Source organism: Onychomys torridus, chromosome 3 (genome assembly GCF_903995425.1).
Source record: "Onychomys torridus chromosome 3, mOncTor1.1, whole genome shotgun sequence".
In the NCBI taxonomy this organism is placed as follows: domain Eukaryota; kingdom Metazoa; phylum Chordata; class Mammalia; order Rodentia; family Cricetidae; genus Onychomys; species Onychomys torridus.
This window is the reverse complement of record NC_050445.1, coordinates 4,794,600-4,811,924: the sequence shown is the minus strand read 5'-3', so window position 1 is coordinate 4,811,924 and position 17,325 is coordinate 4,794,600. Positions and strand designations below refer to the sequence as shown.

At 45.9% G+C, this 17,325-nt stretch overlaps 1 protein-coding gene across 1 annotated transcript in view; it reads right to left on the bottom strand.

Moving 5' to 3' along the window:
- Positions 1–927: 927 nt before the first annotated feature.
- Positions 928–17,325, bottom strand: part of Rbm33 (RNA binding motif protein 33) — a 111,520-nt gene continuing 95,122 nt past the window's right edge. Inside the window, exons 16-19 of the mRNA XM_036180437.1 lie at positions 13,135–13,344; positions 10,660–10,848; positions 6,766–6,854; positions 928–6,515 (exon numbers count right to left, since the gene is read on the bottom strand). Coding sequence (XP_036036330.1) covers positions 6,467–6,515; positions 6,766–6,854; positions 10,660–10,848; positions 13,135–13,344 — 537 coding nt within the window. The 3' untranslated portion in view covers positions 928–6,466. The remainder of the gene's footprint in view (positions 6,516–6,765; positions 6,855–10,659; positions 10,849–13,134; positions 13,345–17,325) is intronic.

Genomic DNA, 17,325 nt, shown 5'->3' with positions numbered 1-17,325 from the left:
CTTGCAGGCAAAAGGAGTCATGTTTTTACAGCTGGCCCACCAGCTGGACTAGAACAGCCGCACTCCAAGAACACATTTGGAATGGGTCTCTGGTCCCCTATCCTCCAGCCAATACTTGGATACACATTTTTTTTATATGGCTGGGCCAAGGGCCAAAATGTAAAATGACTTACAACTGGGCTGTGTGGGATGGAAGGCTGGACAGTGTCCCTTTCCTGCTCAAGTAACTAGAGCTTCCCCAAGTCCCTTCCTATTAACTGTCAACTCATAGCCTTGGCCTGATGGACAAGGTGCAGGGCTGACAGGGCATGGCTGCATGTGCACCTGCCTTATGCTCACTCACCTTCCTTATCCTCACTCACAGACACTGGATGATGAAGCCTGGCTCATGGGGCCCAACACTGTCTGGCTTCTCTCCTTAAACAGTACCCAGAAGCAGGGCAGCTGTATGATACCTCATTCCCAAAACAGACTAAGAATACAAGATCTGGAACAAAGCCAGCAGCTGCAAGGAGGAGTGGGACAAGATGGTGCTATAGCTGATGCCTTCATGTCTAGGCCCTTGAGAGCACAGTGGCAGAATATGCATTTCTTGCAAGTTGTAACCATTACCTGTGAATGCATTCATAGTTCTAAGAAGAGAACCCCCTGACTCCAGCACCCCCGTGTCATTGTTTGGTCACTTCCAAATCCTACAGTCCAAAGACAGCGGGAAAGTTGCCTGACTTCACGCTTCACGGTTCCACCAAGGAAACACCTGTGCTGAAGCTTTGGACTGGGGGGGGGGGGGGGGGGGGGGGGACGGGACACGCATGCGCGCACACACAAACACACAGCTCTCCCCAATCCTACCCATCGGGACCAGCCATTGCCCAGCACTGTATGGGGCTGATAGACGCAAGTGGAAGTGAACTCTTGGAGCCAGGAGAACCTCTAATATTTTATTGACAGAAGTTTTGTTACAGTACAGCTCAAACACATTATTTGCTATGAAACCACACAAATAATACACACAACAATACATTTTCTTTGCTCCTACGTCACTACTATTTTTCACATATACAGCCTGCAAGAGTTCCCAAGTGGTTAATGCCAAGGAAAACTCGAGTGAAGCACGGCACTGTCACTCACATGGGAAGAGCACGTGACTGGCAGAGACACGAAGACCGGCAGAACAGTGAGGCCAGAAGAAAGCAAGGCGGTGTCTCGTGGTTTCTAAGCAGCCAGCGCACTTCCAGCAACATACCGCACTCCCAGCTGCCTGCACAGCAGGGAGGCGCACACACATACACGACGGACGACGAGGCCATATCAGCAGGGGCAGTATAACGGCCACATGGCCACCACTTCCAAGCGAATGAAAGCACGCTACCACTAACACTGACCCACGCCCTGGGTCCTGCAAAGGTAGAGGGGTAAAAACAGAGAGGGGTGGTTAATGACATGCAGACCACAGCTGAGAGGCACTGGCATCTTTAGGCCCAGAGTCAACTGCAAAATAATAAGCAAAAGGTCAGGCTCTCCAATTCAGGTTCTGGAGGAGCAAATCCCAGGAAAGACCTGTTGAGGCAAAAAGGTTAGAGAGACTGGAGATGTGGCCCTGGTGCAGATATCCACAATGTCCCCTCCTGCCAGAGGGAGCCTGACTCAAGTGTATCAGTGGCCATTGCAAGTGTGGAAACCATGGAAGTTGAGGGAGAGAGCATGCACACAGGAGAATCACCAGGAGGGGACAGTGACAACAGCTCATGTGTGAATAAGGGAAGGAAGCAGAAGGGAAGGAAGGAGCCAGAGCCCAGCCAGGCAAGAGTGGGAGAAGAGAACAGAACATCAGAGACTCATAAAGGAAACCACACTCCATCACCACTGCACCTGCAAATTAAACAGTGACATTAATGCCTAGGAGGGAAATCCTCACAGAGGACACAGCTCTGGATCCCACACCTGTGAAATGTAAAGAACAAGTGGTTATCTGCTCCTCAGGGCCAGTCAGTGTGGCTGGGTGCAACATGCTGTCTATAATGTATGTGTTCTAAGACAACAGTGCAGAATGCAAAAGGTGTTAGTCCCCAAACCAGCCTCCGCTGCATGTGTCCTTAAAATGAAAAGTAGTTTAGCAGAGAGTCATGTAAGAAGGTCAAGAGGTCTCCTGTCTAGAGCACATTAAACTTCCAAACACAGAATACAATAACATGCACCTGCCCATCCCACCTGTGAGACTTTTGAGACAAAAATTACACAAAGTTCTCTCTAAATCATCTGCATTTCCCCACAAACCTTTTCAAATCTCCCTGGTTCTCCCTGAACCAGGGAGAACACTTATCTCTCCCTACGGTAGGTCTAAGGGACAAGGAGAGAGCTTCTCAGTGAAAGTGTCTGTCCTTTCAGCCTATCCTACCAACACACTAACAGGAAGAGTTAGATGAGCAGCAGTTTCTTGGAAAGTCAGGTGAGGTACATTAACAAGTGCCCTTTCCTGACCCCTGATACCAGCAGGAGGTATACCTGGGATCCAATATGAATCATGGATTACTCTGGTTCCAGTACACAAAGCCATGGGTTTGTGTACCTAAGAGGTTAGGCATTTTAAATGACAAAAACTAAATAGGTTGCAAAAAACCTTACAGAAAATCCTTAGGATTTAATAAGTCAAGGCTAACTGCCTTTCCAAGTTTTACATTTAATGTAAAAATAACACTTCACAAAATATAAAATACCCAACCACCATTGCAGTATTATTAGACTTGGTAAAGTATCTAAGGCTCTCCCATAACTGAGCTAAGCTTCTCATGGCTTCTTCTTTGGGGAGGGGTCTTGTTCTTGTCCACCCTGTGCCCATTAGTCAGCTCCTTTGCAGAGCATCTCAAGGTACAGTCTGCATGGCCAATACATTTCCCACTAGCTCTCCCAGGCCTCTTCTCCCTCTCTGAGAAACAAAAACAAATGGGCGTGAGAGTGAGGATGCAAAGCCAAAGCTGGGGCCAACAAGTAGGAGGCAGGAATTAAAAGCTGATTCCCAGCAAGGGAAACAGCAAGCAACAGAGCCACCCCTTGTAGCCCACAGCTCTGGCACAGGGACATGCTTCCTGACTTGTTCATTTTGTCTTGGGTCAGAGGACACAGAGAAGAGCCTCAGAGCACCCAATGATGACCAAGAATAATACTTAGCTACTGCACAGACCTCTTGGGCTAGTGCCTATCTTCGACTAGCCAATGGTCTACATCAAGCTTACCTTCCCAATACTGCTACAAGAAATAAAAGACAGACAACAAAAACCAAGACAGAAGACAGGTATAGTCCTTAAGCCTAGTCCTCCAAGAAAGACCCTTCACCTAGCCTATGTCTAAAAATTCCTTTATGCACCCATCTGAGCGGCTCTACACTTGAGTGAAAGACCACCCTTGGGGACCCATCAGAGGTGTATATCACTGACATTCCCATCCTTAAGACTCTCTCTCTCCTCACCCACCGGACCACTGTCTAGTCCTCCCTCCCATGCCTTTTAGGTTCCCTGCCAGCTTCGTGAGCAGCAAAGCCCTCTTCTACCTGCCTCAAGCAGAATGCTGCTTGGGGGAAAAAGGGGTGCGGGAACTAAGCTCCATCCTGATTCAGACAACCATCCTGGACCTTTTCACATCATATGAGAACTACCCAGATGAAAATGGTTATGGAAACCCACCTCCCACCCCCTCCAGCCACACTCCTCCACAACAAGGCATGGGCGCAGGACCTGCACAAGAAACTGCCTGTTTGGGTTGGGGGCGGGGGCAAGGTGGGAATTTACCTCAGAATCTCTTTTGGAAAAGAAAAGGTGAGATTTCCCCCTCAAGAAGAGTATCAATATAAGGATTTAACAAATGTGGCCAAGCCAAGGGCAACACAAGGTTATGTTGAGGTAAGCAGCTAAGTGAACTCACAATCATTACAGCACAAAATAAACAAGGCAAAGAGAGGGAAAGTTATCTGTTCCCTCCCGCTACTCTCCACCTCAGGACAGATACGAGAGTCATTCCTTCAACCTTCTGGAACTTGTGAACAAATAATACACAGATGAGGGTTAATGTATTGACTTACTACCATCTTTATGAAAATCGAATGTACACACAACAACAATTACGAAAGTGTCTCCATTAAACTTTGATAAGACAACAACAAAAAAAGAACTAACAAATAGCTAAGATGTTGCTGTTTGAGTTGAAAGCATTTCCAATAACGTTTTAATCTCAAAAGGTCCATATTTACACAGTATGCTAATGCTTTTTCTTCTCATTTGAAATGCATGATAAAGAAAGAACAGAGATAATGGTTGCAGCAGATCTTCCACTGTTTGAGTTCGGGTGGTGGTCTGACGGCACTGTGAGAAGTGCACTGCAAGAGGGGAGTGTTCTTTCTAATTCTGCTTCTTTATCTTTCTGTGGTTTCCTTCACAGAAGCTGAGCCTTGAAGACTGGCTTGCCTGGTCTGAGGACAGTCCACTCCAGGTGGATGTGAACCACGGCCAGAGCCAGTGGCTGTTCTAAGCAGTGTTTGGAGCTGGTCTCTCTGGACACTGCACTAAAAGAAAGCTAGCTCATGTGTGCAGACTGTTAAGGGACACACATGCTCCTGGGTACCTCATCACACACAAAGTGGCCCTGAGGCCTGAGGTGAACAGTGGTGTTGATGAGGATGTTTCCTTAAGTGACTTCAATGCGCCAGTGCCTACTTTTCAGACAAAAATGCAGATTTGGGTTTTAAAGGCCCAGCACTCAAGAAGCAAACTTGTTAAACTCCTTTTACTGTGTCCTAATCCTCAACTTCCTACATGGCCTCTATCTCATCCAACTACAGCTAACACATTACCAAACTCACCAATATAGTGAACTATCTGTCAACACCCCCGTGTCTAAGAGACATGCGTGGGAGTGACAATGGGGCGACCAGCTGGTAGCACTTGGGTGGGTAGGGCCAAGCGTGGTAAAGGCTGACTCTCAGGGCACCTGCCAAGGGCAAGGCAGAGGCTCTGTGGTCGGAGGTGGTCCCATAGCCACAAGGTCTTCTAAGATATCCTATGAATGCCTCACCTCAATTGTCTGGAACCCAAACAACCACTATATTGCCCTGGTGCTTCTTGCCAGCACATACCACCTCTGAATTGGTCCTATGCAGTTTCACAGGGCCTGGAACCATTCTCCAGTTGTTAACATTGGCAACTTAATTGAAAACGCAATGTAAAACGTCAGCTGTGGAAGCCAGCTGCTTCCAATCCTGCACCTACTCCTCATTACCCAGTGATAGTCAGTGACAACAGACTTCTATCTCCCTCAGTCCTATTAAGATATGGAAAGTAAAATTACAGGTATGAATACCACTACAAAGTCCTGAGTGCATCCTAGTGTCGCTGCCCAGTTTAGAGTGTGTCCCAAACACTGAAGCGCTCATGGGGAAACATAATAAGGCACTGTGTTCAGTGTCTGCACAGCATGGACTTCCATGGGATACTTTGTAGAAAATGAGTCTCACCTGTTGGAATTGACCAGCATGACTCATGTGGACAGATACACTTATCTTGAGCAGCATTAGCCCTGCTGAGAAATAAATCCATCCCTCACACATGTGAGACAGAAGGGCAACCCAAAGAAACTCAGAGCCCTGAAGGACAGTGAGGTAATCAAAGCAATGACAGCACACACCACAGAGCTAGGGCATTTAAAAAGCAGAGGGCCCAAGTAGGTCTGACGACCCTTCAAGCAGTGCCTCAACCTGTGCCAGGAAACTAGGCCAAGAGGCTGCCTGTGGGGCGACAGAGCCACTGACCCTGGAGCTCCCTGTGCTTGCTTAGCTAGCACTGTGCCCACCTGAGAGTTTCTGCTGGAACAGGCAGCACTTTGGAGGCATTTACAAGAAGCAGAATTGCCACTTCCATGGCACCAATCCCAGCCACCCATCTCACACCCTGGCTTTCCAGGGCAGGTGAGTGTCAATCATAATCACCCGAATTTTTACCTATGTTTTACCAGAGCCTGTGAGGGCTTTCTGAGACCACTCCAGTTAAGCCTGGTTGAGAATTCTTTTCTAGCCTGTACTGAAGATAAGTGCAACCATTATCAAATATTCTTTGCTGTGGAAAAATCCTTGGAATTTGAGCTGGTAACATTCTTTCCTGAATCTAAGACTGTGACCAATCACATAGTAGGATCACAAAGAACAAGGTCTACATGCATTGTAAGCACTTGGAAACAAAAGAACACGAGAACAGAGTTCTTGTGGACAACAAATTCAAAGCAATCAAACACCAGACTCCAATCCCATGTCCACCAGTTTAACTCTCTTCTGGAATCACCCTGTGGCTGGCTGGCGCGCAGACAAGTTGGCAAACCGCAGATCAGAGAGACCTACACTTCTGGGGATCCTGCGCCGACCTATAGCTTCCTTGAAGAAATTCCACAGTGTGTGCAGCATGAGGTCAGATTTTCCCATTCAAGATCACTCCACTATCAATGCCACATTTATGTGGGACAGATCAATCATGTGCCTGTGGAAATTTGAACAGACAGTTAACACAAACTCTTTATGACAGCAAATCACCAAGGTACACAGAAGTGAAGTAGAACTTGATGAGCAAAACCTAAGGTGTATGGAAGCAGAAGGGGCCTTCTCCTGACAGCAAAAGCAGATTATAGAAAAGATGTGGAGCCGTGTTCTGTACCTCTGTACAGCACAGCACAGCACAGCACCCTCCTCCCCTCTGCCCCCAGTCACCAACTACAGAAAACAAAGGCTACCTGTGGAATTTCTGCTGAAATGCTAGTGCGTGGGCTGGCTCCTTGAACTTTGCTATGGCTTTCCGTTGCTGGGGAAGCATCTGTAAACTCTAGAGGAAGAAAACAAAGACACTGAATTAATGCCTACTGTGACATAAAATACGAGCAATTACATGTTACAAGTTTCTATACAGAATAGCAGACGAGGCTATCACTTGGAACATGAAAACAAGCCACGTGTCCTTCTTTGCCTCCCTGGGCACCTGGGCAAAGCTATGATGCTGATTTGCTGGGGAGTAACAGGTCTACCCTCTAGTATGACACTCAGCCCTCCCCCACCTGGCCACACCAGCTCCCACACTCTGAGACTAACATGGGTACCCAGGGTAAAAACTCTTTCCCTGTGCCTTTTGATGGTGTCCTCACCCATCTATAAAATGGCACTCATCCTTGGTTTACCACTGGGTAAATAGTTTATGGACACATGACATGATGGGGTGGGGGTGGCATGGGACACAACACATCCACCAAGTGTCCACTCTGGGTGAGGGGCCCTCTGCATGCCCTCTGCACGGATGGCACAGTGAGCCCCTAGCGCTTTGGATTTTTTCAGTTCTCCATTTCTACAAATGTAGCAAACCTGGCTCTCAGGTGAGAACTCTGACAAAAGCTGCACTGAGAAACAGCAAAACAGGGATCTTAATTCGAGGCAGGCCCCATGGCCTGTTATCTCACTGCTTTGGCCAGCTGCCTTCCCAAGAGTCAACGTGGCAGCGGGAAACACCCTCACAACGGCTGGGCATTTCAACCTAGTTCACAGAATTACTAAACACACAGGGATGCTAACACAGAAATGAAAACCTGGCAGAGGCAGGTTCAGATGCTAGTTATCACTACATTACGGCTCACACCCAGTACTAGCCTTGAAGTCACAGTCATTGGGCCACAAAGGGGAGGAGTGGCTTTTTGTTCGCAGATACTGGAGGTTCCTGGGGTAAAAACTTAAATTTGGGGCAAAGACTAGCAAACAGATTCGTTCAAGAGAGGGGGCTTGAAGTTACACTGACTTCCTTCACTCTAAGCTTTAACCTGGCTCTGCTCTCAGAACAGTAACTTTCTGACTCACAGGTCTCAACTAGCTGGCCCTCTCCATTTGAAACTTAGACACCAGGAGACATACACCTCATGTATCTCTTGCCCCACCTTTCACCAGTCTCCTTTGGTCTAGAAGAGCTTGTAGAGTGTTAGTCAGTAGTCATGCTAATTGAGACCAGCAGTTTCTATGGGCTCACTGCCTCACCCCACACAATTCTCAGGTCTGAGGTACTAAAGGATGGTTTACCATCACTCTTTCAAGTAAAAGGCTTGAAAGAACAGGTATCCTCTTGGCCAACACCAGTACTAAGTGAGTGAGCACTAGGTGGTGCCATACCCAAAGCACATCAACCCTACATTTCATTCTGAAACACCAAAGTATAATTCCCCAGACACACAACTTCTCAAAGCAGGTCAGCAGTGCTGGAGAGCTAGTTCATCCACTTCACACCAATTCTTTGATATCTGTATTTAAACCAGTCAAAGTAAGCAAAGACTCTTGAAACCACATTTCTATCACTTAAAAAAAAAAAAATTAAAAATTGAGTGTGTGTGTGTGTGTGTATGCATGTGCGCCAAGAAAGCCAAATGTGTCAAATGTTTACAGGCATCTATGAGTCACCACATATGGGTGCTGGGAATCGAACGCTAGTCCTCCTGAAGAGCAATACACATTCTTGGCTGCTGAGTCATCGCTACAGCCCTGAGTCATTTCTTTACCCATCAACTACAAACAGACCTTGTTTTGTTTGGTGCATGCCTTTAATCCCAACACTCAGGGTGCAGAGGCAGTAGGATCTCTGAATTCAAGACCAGGCTGGTGTACAGAGTGAGTTCCAGGACAGCCAGGGCTATACAGAGAAACCCTGTCCTAAAAACAAACAAATAAAGAAGAGAAAGAGAGAGAGAACATGAAAGAAAAAGAGATGCAGTAATTTTCATAAATGCTGAGCTTAAAAATCCACACACTCCTACTCAAAACCATCCCACTGACCTAAGACCAGTAGGAACCAACTGCTCTCTTCCAAGGTGAATAGGCCTTGGGCCCATCAGTCCCCTCAGGGACTCCCAGGGTGGCAAATACAGCACTGAATCTTCTAATTCATCTAAAGGATAGGCATGTTACTGGCATAACCTAGGAAATTCTCCATTGGCTTGCAGACCTTCCTCTCCAACACATGCCATTTATCAACAGCAAGCAGCATTTCTTCTGCTGGGGATTTTAGATGGCCACAATAAACTTTATTTAAAACACAACTATTCTGATTGTTTTCAGAACACAAGAAAATGGCAAAAGGAAAGGAAAGCCATTGAAGAGGTCTGTATTAATCACAAAGTACAAAAGTCTGAGACAGGTAAGAAAGAGGTAACACTGTCTCAACTAATTATCTCCAGGCAGTCTGTGGGTCCCACTCAACCTTCTGCTGGGGATCTTCGGAGTCAAGAGAATACCTGGAACTGCTAATGCTGTAGCCAGGGCACATGGCAAGAGCAACAGCTGCCCTCACTCTCAGTGCGGAGTGACCCCATTATAAACACAAGCCTTCATTCAGCAGGCACCTGAGGCCATGGTGCATAACGGCAGACCAGACCGTGGTGTTGGAATCTGGCCTATTGGGCCATTATGTGACCCAAAATTTTCAACTATTAGTTATTTTGACTCCCTGGTTACTACATGTTAATGCATCTATAATCCTCTATTATTAATTCTGTTCCTGCAAATAACCCATACTACAATAAACTACTCAGAAAGCATCAATCCCCATTTTAGACAGCCTCAATATGTACCCCAGTTGGCCTCAAACTCATGCTCCTTCTGTGTGAGCTTCTCAGTGCAGAGATTATAGGTGTGCACCTAACAGTAGCTAAAACTATCTATCCTTAAAGACAGTATTATCAACAGCTGGCAAAAGTGGGAGCCAAAGTCTGGAGGTTAACCTCTCAATAAGAAACACTAAATTAAATTTTACAGCTTCTCTGAGAATCCTGTAATGAAGGTGGCTATCATTAAACTCAAATACCTAAACACTAGGCTCAGTTTTAGAAGGCTTTCTCCTCTACTCACTTTAAGACCTCCTAATAGTAAAGACTTGCTACGTAGACTAGGCTGGCCTCAAACTCACAGCATCTGCCTTCCAATGCTGGAATTAAAGGCCTGAGCCACTACATCCAGCTGTAAATGGAGATCTGAAACACCTTAGTCAAGAACTAAAGTAAAAGAAGGCCCTTTGTTGTGCTCAGAAATGTAACATTCTCTGGGTAACCTGCATTTTCCACTGGCCATGCCTGACTCTGAAGACCACTTGCAGGGGCAGAATGCAGGGCAAACCTGCTTATAGCAGCCATGGAATGCTGTCCGTCCCCATCCTTCATATCACTGGTAACAGGCTGAGACCTTAGGCATTAGACTCTGCCACTTTAAAGGATATGTGACAAAGTGCAAGTTACTGCTGCATCTGTACTGTGAAAATGAGCACCAAAGTTGTGAATACATGAGACAGCTTCAGAAAATTAGACAAGGTGGCTAACTACTTGAAATTTTGAGAAATTATCACAAATAAAATATGAATCGATACAAAACATGTAAGTGCATACACATGTGAACTTCAGGACAGATTTCAAGGGATAATATGTTCTACTAGAGTATTTACTTCTTAAACTTTGTAAATAAGAATCTGAACTGAGGCAAGCATTAGCACCTTTCTTCTCAAATACCATCTTAATACAGTGTGACCCACAATGTCCACTGTGCTGTATGACACAGTAATTTGATCTGAAGCGATGACTCATTGGCATCGTCACCACCTTCAGGTAACCCACCTGGATTGGCCCCACGGACATCAGTAGGCTCTTCAGCTGGGCATCAGTGGTGGATGAGGACAACCCTTCCACGGACACCACACAGGGCTGTGGCTTGCATTCCACCACTCGAAGGTTCTGCTTATTGGGCATGAGGCGCCCCCGGCCCATGGGACCTGCCACTCCTCGGCCTCGTCCATGCATGATGGCCTGGCAATGACAAAGAAGATGCATTCTGATATCTGAGTGGATTTTTCCTGTAGTAGCTAAAGTACAAAGTAAGCATGGGCCCAGAGCCCATGAGGACATGCTGTGAGCCACAGAATCTTCTGTGTGTTAATCTACCATTAGAGGGTGGCCTAACAGCTGACTGGAGAAACATCATGGTTGAGTAGGCTAAGATGGAAGTCCCAGAGTTCCGCAGCTATCATGGGAAGGATTCTGGTGTTGTTTTTATTTGTGAAGCAAACACTGCAAGGATACGGACACTGCATGCAGTTAGCACAGGGAGGGGTCAGAGCCCGTTCTCACTGCCCCAAACACACACTTCTTCACCACAGCATAAGCCAATAAACACATGGTATACACAGCGCTAAATATCCAGCATTAATAATGAGTAGTATACAGCTTCCAAGATCCTACTCAAATGGGCAAGGCTTATATGCACCCTTCTCAAGCCTCTGAAACAGGACTTCATAGCCATGTGTGACAATCACCTCCAGAACTTTTATACAATCACACACCAATCTGTCAGTAAAAGGACCCCCAAAACACATCTTTCAAAGCTACCCAAGTATCAGAACTACAATGAAGAGCCTTTAAAAAGAACAGATAGTTGGCATTTCCAGCATTTCAACTAGTAAGACAATTAACGAGAGACTGCCTAAGTCTGCAGTTTTCTAGCTAGGAGTGCAGACACATTGGAAGAGAAGCACACTGGACCTCACCAATGGAGTCAGCTAGAGTAGCTGTCTGATTAGAGGTACGCTGGACCTCTCCCAGGTCCTACCCTAACTCTGTCCCAGCGTTTGGTTAAAAGGAGCAACCAGCCAGGCGGTGGTGGCACACACCTGTAATTCCAGCACTCGGGAGGCAGAGGCAGGTGGCTCTCTGTGAGTTCGAGGCCAGCCTGGTCTACAAAGTGAGTTCCAGGACAGCCTTCAAAGCTACAGAGAAACCCTGTCTCGAGAAAACAAAAAACAAAACAAACAAACAAACAAACAAACAAAAATGGAGCAACCTACCATACCCTGCCACCTCATAAGAAAAGGCAGAAAGCCAGAGTTGATGCCTAGGATGTGCGTGGGCACCACAGGTATGTAAACCTAGAGGAACACAACTAGAGATTCATCTAGAGAAGGCCACCACTACTGCTGTGAGACAAGTTATGGAGAAGTGAAGGGACAACAGTTCCAGGATTCACACCAAAGACAAGTTAAAAGCGAATCTACCAGTCTTCTGCTTTCATTACAGAAAGTCACACTATGAACACTCGAGTGCGAATTTCAGACAGATACTAGGTTTTACCATAACTGTCTGATAAAAGCCTCACAATAGCTTTAACAAGTGAGAAATATCATCAGCTTCTTGAAGGAGAGCTAAGGGGTTGGGGGTGGGCGAAAAACTTCTAGCACGCCTGCATGTAATTTTCTAAAGTTATGTTCTTCATACAGCCAGGGTGAGGTCTGAAGGGAAATGCAGCCTGGAACAGTCTGTGAGACCAACCACTTTATTGCTGTATTTATCACTCGAGTGTACACATCTGCCAGCAGCAGCAGCAGCAGCAGCAGCAGCCAGCTACTGGCTCCTATCTCATTAAGAGATGGACATTAAGAGAGCCAGCACACACAAGGTAAATGGAACACTGCATGAGCAGACCCCACATCTGAAGAGCCAGCACCAGTCTCCTCCTGCCTGGCCTCACCTGCACCTCAGACATGTGCTACTGCTACAGCACACGTCTGTGCATCTAGAAGGCTGCCTTTCCCCCGGAAGCTGAAGAATAGTACACTGTCACTTCTCTGCCCACAACATGACTAGACTGGCTTCCTTGAGAAGCAACAGGGAGTCTGTGGGCTCCAGGCCCTCCCAGCTGGCAGGCTGGGCTGAGAGACGACCTTCCACACTTCCACACCTCCATAGGGATTTGTCTCTCTCCATTCCTTGAGCTGAGGAGTAGTCACTGACAGGAAGTGCTAGTTCTCCATTAGGGACAGCGCTGGTGTCAAGTAGGAAGGAACACGGGTACTAGTGCTACCTGTGCAGTGCAGTGCAGTGCAGTGCAGTGGTGTTCAGGGGTACAAGACAGCCACACTCTCCAGTTGTACCACCGAGTAAACAACTGGAGGGAAAGGCTTTCTACATCAGGACTAAGAAAACAATGACTCATTTACTAATGTGAATATTAGCAAGCCCCAGAAAAACCACCTAATGCCCAACTTCTCTCAGTCAGTGATCAGGAAACTACAGGAGACAAGGGCCCTTCCACCTCGGTACCTTCTTGGCTGGGTGAATCCCTTGGATGCTTTTGATCCCTGGAGGAATAGCCGGGTACATGTGTGGCCCCACAGGCAGGTGCTGGGGCTGCTGAGGGCCCCCCTTGGTCAGCGTCACCTTGCGAGTAGATTGCTGTCTCATGTCCGGAGGCTGGGGAAGCCGCTGGGGCTGGCTCTCTGAGTGAGAAAAACCATCGCTCTCTCCTCCCTGCTGAAATCAACAAGGGAGCAGGCGGATCAGTGTCTGCCCACCAGTCTGGCCAAGCACTGGCACCCATGGCCAGTGCTGACCTTGAGGCAGAAACTTTCAGACATAAATAATATCAAATCTGCCTCTTTCCTGGAGCCAGTAGGGAAACTTCTCATTGGGCAGTGGTTAAGGTTTCAAATACAGTATTTTTGAAATTTAAATCATTAAATTTTCTTTTAATGAATATATCCATTTAAAGAGCTGCAATGAACACAAGTACTGCTTAATTTGTATGGCTAAATTGTGAAACTACTTCATTTTTACTGTCAAGAACACTTTTGTTGAAAACTGACAGTGTGCATAAGCAGTAGTCAAAAAACTTTGTAGTTGCTGCTCAAACCCACCACAAATGGGGAAGCTGCCTGGCTCTGGCATCTGTTGTAGGAGTCAAGAGGAGCCAGGCAGCTTCCCCAGCTGAGGATATGTACCACTAAGGTTTCACAGTGAGTGAATGCCAGAGAAGTAGTACAGATGCTTGGCTAAGAGCTTTGGAAACATCCATAACCTGTTTTCTGGTCCTTTGCTCTCAATCTCAATTGTTCCTGCCCACAAGGACTATGAGGCATGCCCACGTCAAGCAGGCATCTGAGTCTACTATACTACCAAGCACCAACATAAAGACAGCCTGTGGGTGAGACTTATGGGCAATCTGCAGTTTTCAGCACAGTGTTTCAAAGAATGACTGGTGAGTGGGACCAAAAGGTCAGATAAGAATTCTGCTCTGCTACATCATGTAATCTTAGTAAAAATGAATGCTGGGCCTTGAGAAGTGGCACTAAACTTGTATTCCTTCTGACCTGAAGAGGCATGCATCAGGTGATCGTTGGTAACCTTTCCACACAGGCTGCAGAAACTTGAGAGTAATGGGTGACGACCTAGCAAATGATTTCCAAAGAGGTACGTGTTCATATCCACCTCCAATTCCTACTTTGCTGTAGCTGGATTGTAGTTTGTCCCCACCTAAACCATGTTGAAGTTTAACTGTTAGTGCAATCGCATGAAAGGCTATGAAGCCCTTAGAGGTGTTTTGGTTAGAGAGGCTGCACCCTCATGAAGTGATTAATGTGGTTCTGTGAGAATGGGTTAGTTATGCCACTAGCTATCAAAAAGCACCTGGCTTCTTATGCCTCCCTCTCTTCTGCAAGCATCTGTCTGACTTTCCTCCATGAAGCCCTCATCAGAATTTGGATCCTGGTACCATACTCTGAAATTTCCCTTCTGGAGAATCAAGAACCAAAATTAACCTCTTTTCTTCATCCAGCTTCTGGTATTTTGTTATAACAATAGAAAAAAAAAAGACTTAGAAAACCTCCTAAATTATCTTTTAGAAACCCCTTAGTGGAACAAATGGGCCTTCAAGGAAAAGCAAACAATGTAACTATGACCCAAGAGAAGATAAGCTTAAAACTGTTACAAGGAGACAGAGTTTTGACCCACTGCAGCTGTCTCTGCAAAACTTCACAGACTTGCTAAGCAACCATTTCCACACAGTGCAATCAACATAGTTGTGGTGATATATTGTGTACTGTAATAAAATTTACCTGAAGATCAGAGGACAAGAATAAGTCACTAGAATAAACATAGAGGCCAGACAGTGGCAGGCACCTTTAATCCTAGCACTCAGGAGGCAGAGATTCGTTTGGATCTCTGTGAGTTCAAAGCCACCCTAGACTACATGAGATTGACCCAGTCTAGGAGAAAAACAGAGCCAGAGCAGTGGTGGCACATACCTTTAATCCCAATACTTGGGAGTCACATGCCTTTAATCCCAGCACTTGAAATCTCATGCCTTTGCTTGGGAAGTCACATGCCTTTAATCCCAGCACTTGAAATCTCATGCCTTTGCTTGGGAAGTCACATGCCTTTAATGCCAGCACGAAGAAGGAAGGAAGAAAGGTCTATAAGGCATGAGAAGACAGTAAAGCCTTTTTGGTTGAGGCTTTTCAGGCTGAGGAGTCCTAAAGGTAAGAGGTTGCTTGTTCCTTTGTCTGATCTTCAGAAAAGTTAAATAGGGCATACAATATATCAGCACACACAGTGAAAAAACAGGTGACTGAATACTGCTTGCCAGGACTGAGTGTGTATGCACTGTACAGAACTGGATCGACCCATAGACCCACAAGTTTCTGGGGCTGTAGCTCTGTCTGAAGACTGAAAGAGCCACAGAGTCCAGGCACTTTCCAGGGTGCCTTCAGGCTAGGGGAGTAGGACCTGAAGGGCTGTGTTAAGCTCTGCAGTACCAGTCTAGCACTAAGAAAGTCATATTAAGAACTAATGATTAAAATGAAGAGAAAACATTTAAAGCAAATATAATATATCAAAATGTAGAGATTTAAATGCTAGTTATAGCAAAAAGGGGGGGGGGAAGACCGAACATTACGTTGAGATCTTAAGAGGAACCAGCCCCACTTCCAAACAAAGCAAAAAGGAGACAATGAAGACCACACTCAAGAGTGGGGACAGAGAAGCCTCTTTTCCATCAGTCCCACAGGCTATTCTGAGAACAAACACCACACTCCTTTAACCATCCTGAACAAGAAGAATGGGCAGAGCACAAATGCTCCAAATTAGAAAACAAAGAGGGGCCATAACCCCTAAAGCAGTGAAAGGGATGTATGAATACTATGTCATCACATTAATCAATGAAGTGGGCCAATCATACAAAACCCAAACTGACTAGAGCTCTAAGGAGCAAGGACACAGAATTAATGAAGAGACGTTTCTCACAAAGAAAGACTCCAATCTCCTCCCAGGAGATTTTTACCACAGAGCTAAAGTAAAAGGGGGGATGGGAGGCCCATATTCTGGCTCATTCTCCAAGCTGACCACAAAGCCACCAATATCAAAAAGAAAAAACACCAACTAAAGAACATCTCTCAGAAACATACACATAAAAAACAAACAAACCAAAACAACTTCATCAAGATGTTAGCTGATTCACTCTAGCAAGACAGAAAAGGCATCTCACATGATGGCCAAGTATAATTCAACTCTCAAATAATTAGTGTGCCATAACGTGATCTAGCTGTGGACAGCTAGACCCCAGCCTGAGGGGTACTGGCCTTACAACAGTCTACTCTTTCCCCCCTTGTGGGGGTAGGCAGGTCATTTCAAACATTTACCATGGAAATTCTTCAGTATGTACAAAATGAGATAACCCAGTCACTTTTTAAATATTTTGAAAAATATAAGCTCTTAGAACAGGCCTTTCCTGCCTGGATGTATCTCCTAACCCTAAGGACAAAAGCTTCTCAGGACTCTTGACAGGCAGAGGGCAACAGCCCGACTTTCTGAGGATCATGGTCCTATAAGGAGCCTGCCTTTCCACAAGCTCCCACTGAGTGGAAGGTTAATTCTGGACAAACATGTGTGCCCTCTACAACCACCTGAGTTTGAGGCATGGCAGGGTCTTAACCATCAAGAGCACTGCACACCACTCCACACTTTCTACCTATCCTTCACCCTGTGACTGTGACCAGGAATGTGCCAGGGTCTGTGCCAAGTTTTCTTTCAGCCCTCCCCATAAGCTGGATAGTAAAATCTTTGTTTTGCACATAGGACAGAAGCCTTTGGCCACACATGCACAACACCAAAGCACTACCCAGAGGTGACCAAACCTCATACAGTTCCACCTCATTGCTTGTGTGACATCTCTTTTTGTGGCTCAGGCTAGCCTGGAACCTGTGGTGATCCTCCTGTGTCAGCCTTCCCACTGCTAAGATCACATAGTTTGCTCTCAACTAGATTGTTTTAATTAAACTATCATAATGCTGTGCTTTAACTTTTTATAAAACTCATTCTAAGCACTGAAGGCTTAAATATAAACAAACAGGTTATCTCCTTTTGAAAAGAAACAGAAACATTTTCCCCCAATTGAGAGAACAAATACTATATTTGTACAATGAAAAGCTAATTCTAGGGAGTTTTGGGTTTTTTTTGGTG